The 12,781-nt window shown below is 37.5% G+C and overlaps 1 protein-coding gene across 1 annotated transcript in view; it reads right to left on the bottom strand.

Moving 5' to 3' along the window:
- cntnap2b (contactin associated protein 2b) overlaps positions 1-12,781 on the bottom strand; it is a 71,223-nt gene that overhangs the window by 46,738 nt on the left and 11,704 nt on the right. Inside the window, exons 2-9 of the mRNA XM_077221938.1 lie at positions 9,242-9,352; positions 7,897-8,090; positions 5,978-6,125; positions 5,380-5,583; positions 4,610-4,794; positions 3,454-3,597; positions 1,717-1,975; positions 143-292 (exon numbers count right to left, since the gene is read on the bottom strand). Coding sequence (XP_077078053.1) covers positions 143-292; positions 1,717-1,975; positions 3,454-3,597; positions 4,610-4,794; positions 5,380-5,583; positions 5,978-6,125; positions 7,897-8,090; positions 9,242-9,352 — 1,395 coding nt within the window. The remainder of the gene's footprint in view (positions 1-142; positions 293-1,716; positions 1,976-3,453; positions 3,598-4,609; positions 4,795-5,379; positions 5,584-5,977; positions 6,126-7,896; positions 8,091-9,241; positions 9,353-12,781) is intronic.

Raw genomic sequence — 12,781 nt, forward strand, 5'->3', positions numbered from 1 at the left:
CATGACAAACAAGGAAATTAAAACCTGTAATATCAGACATGCAGTCATGCAAAGCAGATCAAGTGTGCCCAATAAGATGCTGACAATAGATGATTATTATAATATTTGATGTAAAAAATAGAGAGGTGTTTCCTATGATTACCTCCGAAAAAATAATCTCCACCAGTCCTGATCTGAATGGGGAGGGCAGCTCTCACTGTGGACATCTCGTCTCCATTAATGGTCAACATGGCAATGCTCTCCAGTGCCAGGAAGTGAACGTTGTGCCATTGTCCATCATTAAGACCAGAACCTGCACAGCACAATGATTTACCTCCATGAGCAAAAGTTAGACTCTTAAAGTCATACACTTACACTTTTTGTGTATGTGTATACACTTCAATACCATGATGGGTTGGTAAGATGTTGATATGCGATAAGTAAGGTGTTTTAAATGGCTGCTAGGGTGTTGCTACAGGGATACTAAGAAGTTCTGATTGTTCTGGGTGGTTGCCAAGGTGTTGCTTTGCAGATGCTTAGGTGTTTTAAAGGCTGCTATGGTGTTGCTACAGGGGTACAAGAGGTTCTGAGTGTTTTTAGAGTGTTGCTATAGACCTTATGCGCCAGAGAAATAAGGGCGCCACCATCTTTGGAATATTGTCTTTGAACTTCTGTTTTTGCGGTTGCTCTGTATATTTCTATGCCATTGCTGTCCAGGAGTAATTAGCTTTTGAAGTGGATGTACTTAGTTTAAAGTTAACGAAAGTTATCATGAGGATTGTAATGTTTAAAGCAGATGTCTTAACAAATGTCAGTAGACCAGGAAGATTTTAAAACGAGCCGTTCATTCATAAATACGCAAGATCGCTGTGAAAATACAGACCGGAAGACAAAAGACAACGAGTGCAGCGCTGAAAAGGGGCGGGGCTACATAAGGTCTATAGTGTTTTGAATGGTTGCTATCATGCTACTATGCAGTTTCTAGGATGTTCTGGGTGGGTGCCAAGGTTTTGCTATGCAGATGCTAAGGTGTTTTAAATAGCTGATATGGTGTTGCTACAGGGATTCTAGAGGTACGGAGTGTTTTTTGTGTTTTGCTATGGTGTTTTGAATTGTTGATTTCATGCTGCTATGCAGTTTCTAGGGTCTTCTGGGTGGATGCCAAGGTGTTGCTATGCAGATGCTAAGGTGTTTTAAATAGCTGATATGGTGTTGTTAACGGAATGCTAGAGGTTCTGAGTGTTTAAGTGGGTTGCTATGGTGTTTTGATCGGTTGCTTTAATGCTGCTATGCAATTTCTAGGGTTCTCTGGCTGGTTGCCAAGGTGTTGCTATGTGTATATACTGTATATATATATATATATATATATATATATATATATATATATATATATATATATATATATAACCTTTATTTAAACAGGAAATGTCCCATTGAGAAACAGTCTCTTTTACAAGGGAGTCCTGTATAGCACAATTTTCAACCACGAGCTGAAAATAATACATTACGTATTTGGATGCTAAGATGTTGTAAATGGCTGCTAAGGTGTTGCTACATGGAAGTTGAGGTGTTCTTAGTATTTTAAATGGGTTGTTATACGTTGCTACGGTGTAATGGATGGTTGTTAGAGTGTTGCTATAGGGATACCAAGGAAATAGAATAAAAGTGGAAGCTGAAACTAAAGAAAGTCTAGAGATTGAGAGAGCTCTCAGTATCCGTTTGAAGTTGTAATGTTACCTGAGGATATGTCCACACGTGTATTCTTGCCCAGTGCGACGTATATGTGAACAGTAACTTTACCCTCCACCAGGCTGACCTCCACCCCTCCAGGCATGAGTGGAGTAAAGAACAGCAGACCGCTGGGATTCCATGTCCGAAACTGAAGGCTGACCGACACTGTGTCTGCGTCAGTCCGACCCGGAAGCTGCAAGGAGCTGGTGGAGTTAAAGAAGGCAGGGAACGTGCGTGATTCCGTGCAAGAGAACGTCAGGTTATGCTGGAATGGGAACAGCACACATAAAAATTAACATTTCTAATGACAGTGGAAATTAAGGGGTTTAACACACAGCACTGCAGGAATGATCACAAATTTACAGCAGAATTTCAGAGGACAGATTCATTTAGTTATAGTAAGAGGGAGATTTATTCAGGAAACCTGGATGGTTTACATCAGGATCATACTGGAAAATGTAGCTAAAACCTGTTTAAGGTGGTATTTGTGATATTTCTAGCTAGTCCACAGTGGCCTACATGGTGGAAATACCAGCCAGTGGACCTGGATGGTCAAGTCAAGCTGTTTAAGATTGGCAGACCACCTTGGACTGGGAAAGGCAGCTACCATGCTTCAAGACTCCACTCAATCACCTTAAACTGGCACAACCTAGATTTTCCAGCACAGAAAGGGAATATGGACAATAACCGGCAGTCATTATGTAGTCATTGTGAATAATCACAGAACACACACAGTAACGCACTTCTCACTTCACGTCTGTCCTTACACACAGAGCATTGTGGGAAAGGGAAAGAGATCTCCGTTTATGACTGAGGTTAGTGCAGGGAGAGAAACGGTATCTATTGAATATTTAATGTGAGATATAAAAGCCGCAAACCTTTGGGAGCTGAGATTACTGTAAGCAATACAAAGAATCGAATTAGAACAATCATCGGAAAAACAACAGAATGGCTAAAATCTGTTAACTAAGAACCTTTCAGTGAATAGTTTTTAAAAGAACCATTTTCCCCTTAGTGTTAAGGACATTTGAATATTTTTTATTTTTTAAATATTTCTTTTCATTTTAAAGAACCTTTTGTGCAATGGAAAAGTTCCATGAATGTTTCATGAATATGTCATATAAATTCATTAGTGTCCCCAGAAGAACATTCAGTTTTTGAATCTTCTGAAATTACAAAATTGTTTAAATTTTAATATAATTCAAATATATTTTTATATATTTATTGAATTATTTGGTAACACTTCAGTTTAGGGTCCAATTCTCACTATGAACAAGTTGCTTATTAGCATGCATATTACTAGGATATTGGCTGTTTATTAGTACTTATAAAGCACATATTAATGCCTTATTCTGCATGAACATATTCTACATCCCTTATTCCAACCAAATACCTAAACTTAACAACTACCTTACTAACTATTAATACGCAGTGATTATGAGTTTATTGAGCCAAAAGTCACAGACAATAGTTAATTGATAGTGAGAATTGTACCCTAAACTTAAGTGTGACCAAGAATTGTATTTATTAATAAATTAATGAATATATTGACAGTCCTGGATGTAAATAAAATAATAATTTTGTCAATGGGGGAGTCAAATAGGTTGAGGACTGCTGTTTTAGAGTAACGTAATACTCAACAACAGCAGTTCCTCTGAACAGGCACTGAATTATCTCCACGAGTCATTGGAGAGCTCTGCAGTGTTCATTTGATAAAAATAGACATGTAAATTTGGCACGTACAAAGCTGGAGGTGTCTACTTTTCTCCTGCGTGCGAGGTTAGTGATGTTGTCCCCGTTGTAATGAATGGCCTCCATGCAGCCGATGTAGTTTTCTCTGGCCCCTGAGCTGGGCTTGGCAGACACTGGCATCCCTCCAAATGTAATCTGGGAATAGACACCGAAGTGCAGTGAAAGTGAGGGAAACATTTACCATCTATAATACCGACAGCAAAACATTAATCTTATCTAATCTTATCTACGCCATCTATCTGTTTGAATAAATGCCACCCGGTGACCAAAATAATATGTGTGCTAAAGACCCAGTTCCCGGTAGCATTGGGGTAAGATGATTAAACAGAGCAGGGGAGAGGCGTAAATGGAACATGATAGATTATTACATAATATGCAAATATATATCATTGTTTTAATGGCTTTTATGTGATCTTGAAGGGATAGAAATTCTGCCATAAAGTCACCATGAAATCAAAACGGACAATTCTTGTTTGTTATGGAATACTTTAGTATTTATTATAAATGATTTATCCGTGCACATCATTATTTATTTGAAATTCATGTGCCTTTGTACTCTTTAGTCAGAATCCATTTTGATTTTGGGGTCTACTAGAATAGGTTTTCATGCTTGAATGTTCAAAAAACATATTATTTTTCGTATTTTCAAAGCCCCTCTCTTCCCAGTCTGTCAGTAACGCTCTGTCTAATTCCTGTCTGTATAAAGCCCCTCCTTCTGAAAAGCACACTGTGTTCTGATTGGTCGGCTGGACCAGTGTGTTGTGATTGGTCAAGCACTTCGAGTGTGTTTGGGAAATGTCACGCCCCTTACCAAAACTGCAAGTTTTAACACACTAATAACTAACTCAATGAGGCCTCGCTCTTTTATTTTGCATATGCTTTTGGCGGGAATGATTTAAAATGAGGAATATTGGGACGTGTTCATTCCCCGAAGAAAATCAGGGCTACAATAGAGTTACAATAAGTTTGCAGAGCTTTTTCATGCTCAAACAGCAACATTACACACTAAAGAAAGTTGAAAATGTAAAAAACTATCCTATAATATAATGATGAATAATCCTAACCCAAAACATAACATGTCAAAACATATATATTTATTTTAACACATTACATAACAAAACAGATTTATTTGAAATCTGTTATTTACTTCATAATCCAGGTCCAGGTGGTCAAACTCTCCGTTGGTGCGGAAGCTCTGCGTATGCTGGTCGACTGTGAAGTTGACGTTGCGTCTGTAGCGTTCGATCAGAACCGAGTGCCAGTGGTCGTCATCCAGGAGGCTGCTGCTAGACACTGATGTGTGACCCTGAATGGAGCCGTACTGATTACTGCCTGAAATAGACACAAACATCAAACGCCATTAATGAAACGGATCAGATAGGTCAAACCGGGATCCATACAAAATGGCTAAGGAGACCGAAAATAATTATAAAAAATGCTTAAAACAGTAGGGTTTGCATGTTGTCAATCACAGAATAAAACAGAAAGTTCAAAATTGTGTTAATGTTTTGGAAAGAAGTCAAGGTTGCATTTATTTGATCAAAAATACAGTAAAACAGTAATATTGTTAAATATTATACAATTTTATTTACGTTTTCTATCTTAATATTTTTAAATGTAATTTATTTCTTAAAGAATCATTCTAATATGCTGATTAGCTACTCAGGAAACATTTTTTCTATTATCAGTGTTGAAATCAGTTGTGCTGCTTAATATTTTTGTGGAAACTGTTTCAGAATTCTTTGATGAAGAGAAATTTTAAAATTGATTTTAAATACAAATCTTTTGCAACATGGCAAATGTCTTTAGTTTCACTTTCGATCTGTTTAATGAACCCTTGCTGAAAAACAAAAACGTAATAACCCCTAACTTTTGAATGGTATTGTACCACTGTCACTCTTGAGTTAAATACATTACCCAGGTTTATCTGCAGGAGCAGTTCTGCTCGGCGTAGCTCTAGAGTGATATAATCGCCCTGTTGTCCCTCTCCGTGAAGCAGAATGCCGTCTCCTTTAGTGGTCTTAAACTTCAGTGATATGACATCCTTCAAGATCTTCATCTTTTTCTGTCTGAATCGATAGGAAATCACTCCCTGGCCGTCAAAGCTTATCATGTCCGCCCCTGAACGCAGAAATATGGATCAGTCTCAAACAAGCATATGAAGTCTTTTCTCATATCTATGCTGTCTCACATCATCCAAGTTGATGATGCAACATTGGTGAAACTGAACATTTTAGCTTTTAAAGAGGCCATATCATGATTGATTATGCATAATACTCCTTGATCTTGAAATAAACATTCAGTGTGTATTATGTATACTCTGACTTTGAGAACTCAATACTCCGTCCACAGCACAGGAAGACCAGCCACAATATGCTAAAGAGCCTGTTATTGATGCATGAAGAATGATGCAACTACATTTGTCCCAACAACAAAGTAAGCAATGCATAAAAAGTAAGAATTGCACAAAGAGGTAAAAAAATTTGTTAAAAATGACCACTTTGACATCACTCACAGTAAGCGCAGCCATAGAGCTCCACTCTCAGACCAATTCTCCCCTCTTCACTCCAGTCCAGCGGGATGAAACGCACGTATCGAGCCACGAAAGGGTGCTGAAGTTCATGCCGCACAGCCCGCTCTGAGTTCCAGTTACCTGAAAATGTCTGAGGCAGAAAAAAGCTTTATATAAATTCATTGAGAGAACCTCCTTTTGTGAGTGAGACACACCATTACTGCTCGTTCTCTGTACACTGATTACGTCCACAGGATCTCCGCACATATTTCCAGGAGAACTGGCTTTGCATCTTAATTTATTTTCACAAGCACTGTTATTGAGTATTTCAGCATTACTATGTGACCTCAAACCCGAGGCAGGATGTACTGACGAACACGGAAGCACAGAGGATAGAGCAATACAAAACACTGGGTCATGATTTAGAGGTATAAAATTAGAATTTTTTAAGAGAAAAGTGGGAGGAGCTTGAGTTTGTCACCCAGCCCTATTTGTTTGAACCGCGAGAGGTGTCTACTCTCACCTAAAGCTTCTAAAAGTCCTGCACCATTGGCTCTAGTCGGACGCCGTCAGGTTTTTTTGGTCCAATTCAGCATGTAGAATCGGCGTTGGGCCGTCGGTGCGAGAGAGAACTCTGATTGGCTGTTCAGCTTATTGAATTAGTCAGAGCATGAGAATAAGAGCAAACCAGCAAGCAAAGAAGTCAAAACGGAACATATAGAAGGCTGTTCTAATGTTACGTCATCTGAGTTACCTAAGTGTTCCTGGCCGAATATTTTACTATTAACATGAGCGGAGTGGAATAAAGAACTTGATCAGCAGGATTGATATTCGAAACAGTGAGCAAGCTCTCCTTTGTTTACAGTTTGTGTATCTGCAGCGTCGGTTTCCCTTTTTGAATGAGGAATATAGACGAATATATCTGCAGAAATAGACAGTTGTCTCATGTTGGCTGTAGTTCTTTTGGTGGGTTCAAGTGCAGCTTTTTTGCCCCGACACAGACAATGCGAGGCATTCATCAGTCGGGTCAGAAGTCACTCTTCTGCTGGAACTTGACCCGCGTACGGCCGTTACCAGAAGAAAAGTGAATTATAGTTTATAAAGTTATAAATATGGATATCTATTCTTGCTTCAGAAGGCCCCCTGGAGCCGTATGGATTACTGTTATGATGGATGGATGCGCTTTTTTGGTCTTCAAAATCTCAGGCTCCATTCACTCCCATTATAAAGCTTGGAAGAGCCAAGATATTTTTTAATAAATCTCAGATTGTGTTTGGCTGAAAGAAGAAAGTCATATAAACCTAGGATGGCTTGAGGGTGAGTCAATTATGGGATCATTTTCACTTTTATGTCAACAATTGTCTCATATGTGTCTATTTTAATTTCTTAGAAGTCTTGCACTTTCTCATTTTAAAAAGTTGAATAAGGGGTTACCCTCCAAAATATATAAGTGTTACACTTAAGTTCCAATGAAGACGAAGATTAATAAAGCATAACACAGGGTTTATTTAAATAGATCCAAATAGACAGCCAACATGTGAGACAGTGTGCTTGTGCACAGACAATAACGGACCAGGAGTGCAGATGAAGGAACAACTTAAGTAGGATCACAAACTAGGATAATTAATCATCACACAGCTGACACATATGAACTAATGATAACGGTAACCATAGAAACTAATGAGTGGCGGGAAATCTGAACAAAGAAGACGAGGCAAATTAAAACAAACTGAAAGTCCATGAAAACAGAAACTAACAGAACATAACGGTGACAATATAGAGGAAAAGTTTCACTTTTTTCTAAACTTTTGTGGGTCATGTGTTTTGAACAACACAGCAGCAGCTGTTATTCTCAGATTTGGTAACCCAAAAACAATATGTACTCCCTGAGCTATAAATCACAGTATTCCCTGTAAACTCACCCATATGTTGCTGTCCTGCCGATACGGCTTCCAGTTGCTTCCCGTGTCACTGTAGAAGAGCCTGTAGTGTTTCGTCCAATCAGAGCTGCTGTATCTGCCCTGTGTTGCTATGGCAGTGATCTGTTTCCTGGCCCTGAGGTCCACCTGTAGCCAATGGTACCTGTCGGAGTCTACCGGTGACCATCCTCCATTGCCTATGAAAGACAAAGTACAAGTCAAATCTGATGTGAGAAAACAGCACATGCTGCCAAGCTTGAATTACGATGTGATAGTCCACACCGCAGCTCCATAATGCTCCATCAACACTATACTTCCTTAACGGTAGCCAGAATGTGCATTAAAGTTCATTATGACCTACAGATATGTTTTCACTATTATGCAATCTAAGCAAATTCTATAGAATCCTTTATAATTTATTTGCAGCACATCTCTGTCTGAACATCCACCAATGAGGAGAGACACGGCGGACATGAGAGTGACATTCAGGCTGTTCAGAATAGCCATTCTACTATACAGGATGTGTATCCCACAATGCAATGCAAATGACTAGGCCTTACATTTCCAGTGTGATGAATGAACCTGGAAGTGATTACAGCCGTGGTTTTTAACATTGCGACTCACCGCCAAAACGAGAGTTAAGACATGTTTGTACAAAATTGAATCAAAATTGCATGCAAATTAACTGCATTTCATTTTCATTATAAAAGGAAAACTACTTCATGTGCTAACAATGTAGCATACTACATTGTTTGAAGTATTTATCACTGCATAAAAGTATACAGTTTCACATAATGTTTTGTTTAAGTAGGCCATATACAATGTACACTAGCATTCAAAAGTTTGTCAGTAAGATTTATTTTTTGAAAGAAATGAATTTTATTCAGCAAGGACATTAAATTTAATCAAAGGTGACAGTAAATACATTTAAAATGTTACAGAAGATTTCTATTTTAAACAAATGATGATCTACTGATCTTTCTATTCATCAAAGAATCCTGATAAAAAAAAAAAATAACTTTTAAGTTTTAAGAATAACAGAAATGTTTCTTGAGCACCAAATCAGCATATTAGAATGATTTCTGAAGGACCACTAAAGACTTGGGTAATGATGCCGAAAATCAGCTTTGATGACAGGAATAAATAACATTTTAAAATATATTCAAATAGAAAACAGTTGTTTCAAATAGTAATAATATTGATCAAATAAATGCAGCCTTTTTGTGCTTGAGACTTCTTTCAAAAACATTTAAAAATCTTACCGACCCCAAACTTTTGAACATTAGTGTTTATAATATCCAGTACGCTAGTATTCCATTCTGAACACAGCCGTAGAGCTCTTCCTCACCTACTCTCCTGTTGAGTTTTGCATAGCCAGCGCCAAAATCAGCTGCCAACACAGAGGAGCTGGTGAAGGCACTGAAGGGAAGGGGTGAAGCCAATACCTCATCACACCTCTCTGAATAAAACAGAAACAGAAAAACATAAGTTTGAAATATTTCTTAACAGATCACAAAAAAAATGCAGTCATTAAAATGTTTGCCACAGATGCTTGTGATATTGAGAATATTCCTTTAATATCGAGTCACAGTATGCATAGATGTAAACATTATGTTGCAAATCTCCCCTTTGGTACAATCTGACATTTAATGCAGCTTTGATATGTGGTGTTCTGAAACATTGCAAATGCCTCTTTTTCACATTTAGAGAATCAACAGAATTAACCTAGTGATTTCTATCCTAGTGAATTATACATGAAAACACCATCCTAAAGTATCTTTCAGCTTAGCAAATTCAGGGTTTGTTAGAAAGTCAAAGTTTCCACAAAGTTCATAAAGCTTTCAGAAGTGGAGCATGTGTCTCACTGAAAGGTCCTTCATGTTTCTGGCCGCTGTGGGTGCGGTCAGTCTGCAGTTTAAATAGGCTCCTCGTAACCCAATTTATCTGGACAGAGGAGGAGAGATTCAAGGCCAGAGTCTGAGTACTCTTCTCTCACCACTCTAATTATATGTCTCACGATTAACAGTGTTAATACAAAAAACAGTGCATTAAAAAGAAATTTTAAAACTTTATCAGATAAATTCAAACTTCTTTTCAAATGCATTCAATTCATAGGTCGCATGCATTTTTTTTTTTGATCATCCACCATATTTATGACTATCAGTGGAGAAAAGTCATGGCGATGGATACAAAATAATACTTTTTTTTTTAAATCAAGCTGAAATCAAATAAAATATAAATATTACATGAAAAGTTAAACTTAGAAAATGACAATTAGAAATGTTGCCTCATGCCTGTTGAAGTACAAACGTGACTAAAATAGCAAAGTAAAAATAAATTAAAGCTAAATAGAAATTAAAAAATAAAAGTGCAATTTTTTTAAATGTTTTACTAAAACTTATACAAAATTCACTTTTCTGTTTGGACACATATATGTGTGTCCGCAGTGTGTGTAAACAGCCAGCCTATAATGGTAAAAATACCCATGAATCACACAGTCGCTCCAAACGAGCGGTTCCAGATTTCCAGAAGCCCCGCTCATGACTGATGACGATCTGCACTATTAGCATAGATCACACCCTGAGTGAGCCGCAACAGTTCACTATTGCTGTTTACTCACTGTAACAGCTGAAGATTTACAATGAAAGCACCAAAAAAACATAACAAATGTTCTGTTTTTGGATGTACCAACAACATAAGAGTCTCAATTGACTCTCTGCATCTGAGCTACCGAGGACACCATAGTTGAATTTCATTTATGAAGGAAATGTACCGAAGAAAGTCGTTAAAGTGTTATATATTTGCATAAATAACTTTATGCCAGACTGCTTCAAAAACGAGGGTCAGTGCAACGCTGGATTTGCACAAAAGTCGTTTCTGAAAGATTTTTAGATTAATATGACATGCTAGTTGATGAGATGAATCAACTTAACTCCACAACAACTAGGTAAATGTATTCACTAACCATTCAGAAACGTCCAGTTGCATTCTAAAAGTTGTAGCTTCTTCCTATGTCTCTCCATCTGTGTTCGAACATGTACAGCTGAACACTGCTACTGACAATTTCTGACATTTTGGCAGCGTGAGATTCTCCCGTTTTGTTGTTGCCGGAGTATCCGAAGCACAAGCTGTAAAGACTCAGCCCTCTTCTGGAAAGGGGGCGGGGAGCAGCACCTCATTTATATTTAAAGGGACACATTTTTGCTCACACCAAATAGGGGCAAGTTTGACAAGCTATAATAAATGATCTGTGGGGTATTTTGAGCCGAAACTTCACAGACACATTCTGGAGACACCAGAGACTTATTTTACATCTTGTGAAAGGGGCATAATATGTCCCCTTTAAACTCAAATTAAAATGAAAACTGATCATATAAAACTAAAAGCTAAAATGTTTTTATTTAAAAGCTTCTCTTTTTTTTTTACAGTTTTACAGCAATTCTTTCTTCATCAGAGCACATAAGATATTTTGAAGAACATAGGGGTCCAAAGTACATTGGACACCATTGACTTTTCAAAATATATTTTTTCATGTTCCACTGAAAACAAAAATCATCCATATTCTCAAATTGATTCAAATCTATAACTTTTTGGGTTAACAAATAAATGAATGTTTGTTATATATCAATAAATGTTCACAATATTTAATCAGCATATATGTTAACTTGTTTTATAAGTGACTTTAAATCAGTTAAATACACAGATGGATGTCTACATGGAGAATGCTGCATGAACAAAACATTTCAGTGAGTCATCAAGCAGCAGATGGGTTTCACATACAGACATGAGAGATTCTTTCCCGCTGTGAGAGGATGTGCCGATGCTGTTATGACATGGATAGATTTTCTCGAACATGTTCCTCAGAAACAGAACCCTTCAGAGATCATGTAAATGTCAGCAAGCACATTTGTAGTGTTGACCTTCAACCGGATGTGATCAGGTCGAGTCCTCAAATATGGCTATTTCCCATCGCACGGTAATTTGCTTACTAATTTGATCAGCCTGAGACACATTGTACCTGGTGTTCATGTCAATAAACACCCAGAGCAGAAAGGTTATGGACTCATTTCCATTTAAAAAAACATAATTTAGCCACTAATAATGTTTTTTTTAAAGCTAATGTACTGGTTACCAAGTAGACAACAGTGTCATTTATGTGATGTGTTAAGGTGTGTCGGCCAAAGTGAGATCATGCCTCATTTCAGAGCACGAGGCTTTCGGCTCCAAAAAAACAAACACCCTTCCACTTACACCTTAACACTTCAGTGCAATGATCGTGAATTCCTATGAGCTCTAGAATTAGAGCGAGAGGGCGATTGCTCAAAGGATATTCCTTGATCGAACACCATAGCACTCATATATTGATCGTGATCTTCTCCTGGGATAAACCTTTCATTTACCCAGAGAGCCTGTGAATCTCATGGATTAAATGCTGATCTCTCTTCAGCCTCAGTGCTGTGTAATGACTCAGATAACTGAGATCAGCCCTACAGCAGGTAAATGAGAAATTACTCAAATACAGCCAGTGAGAACATTTGTGAGAACTTTGGAGAATAGCTTTTCCATCACTGGAATAAATTATATTTTAAAATATATTCAAATAGCCACTAGTTATTTTAAAATGTAATATTTCACAATGCTGTTTTTACTGTATTTTTTTCATCAAATAATTAATACAGCCTTGGTGAACAAAACCATCAAAAACACAAAAAAAACGTACTTATTCCAAACTTTTGACCGCTTGTGTGTGTGTGTGTGTGTGTGTGTGTGTGTGTGTGTGTGTGTGTGTGTGTGTGTGTGTGTGTGTGTGTGTGTGTGTGTGTGTGTGTGTGTATATATATATATATATATATATATATATGTATAAAAAAAATTTTAAGCACAGTTG

Source organism: Siphateles boraxobius, unplaced genomic scaffold (genome assembly GCF_051911475.1).
Source record: "Siphateles boraxobius isolate OS27281-9 unplaced genomic scaffold, OSU_SipBor_1 86, whole genome shotgun sequence".
Classification (NCBI taxonomy): Eukaryota; Metazoa; Chordata; class Actinopteri; order Cypriniformes; family Leuciscidae; genus Siphateles; species Siphateles boraxobius.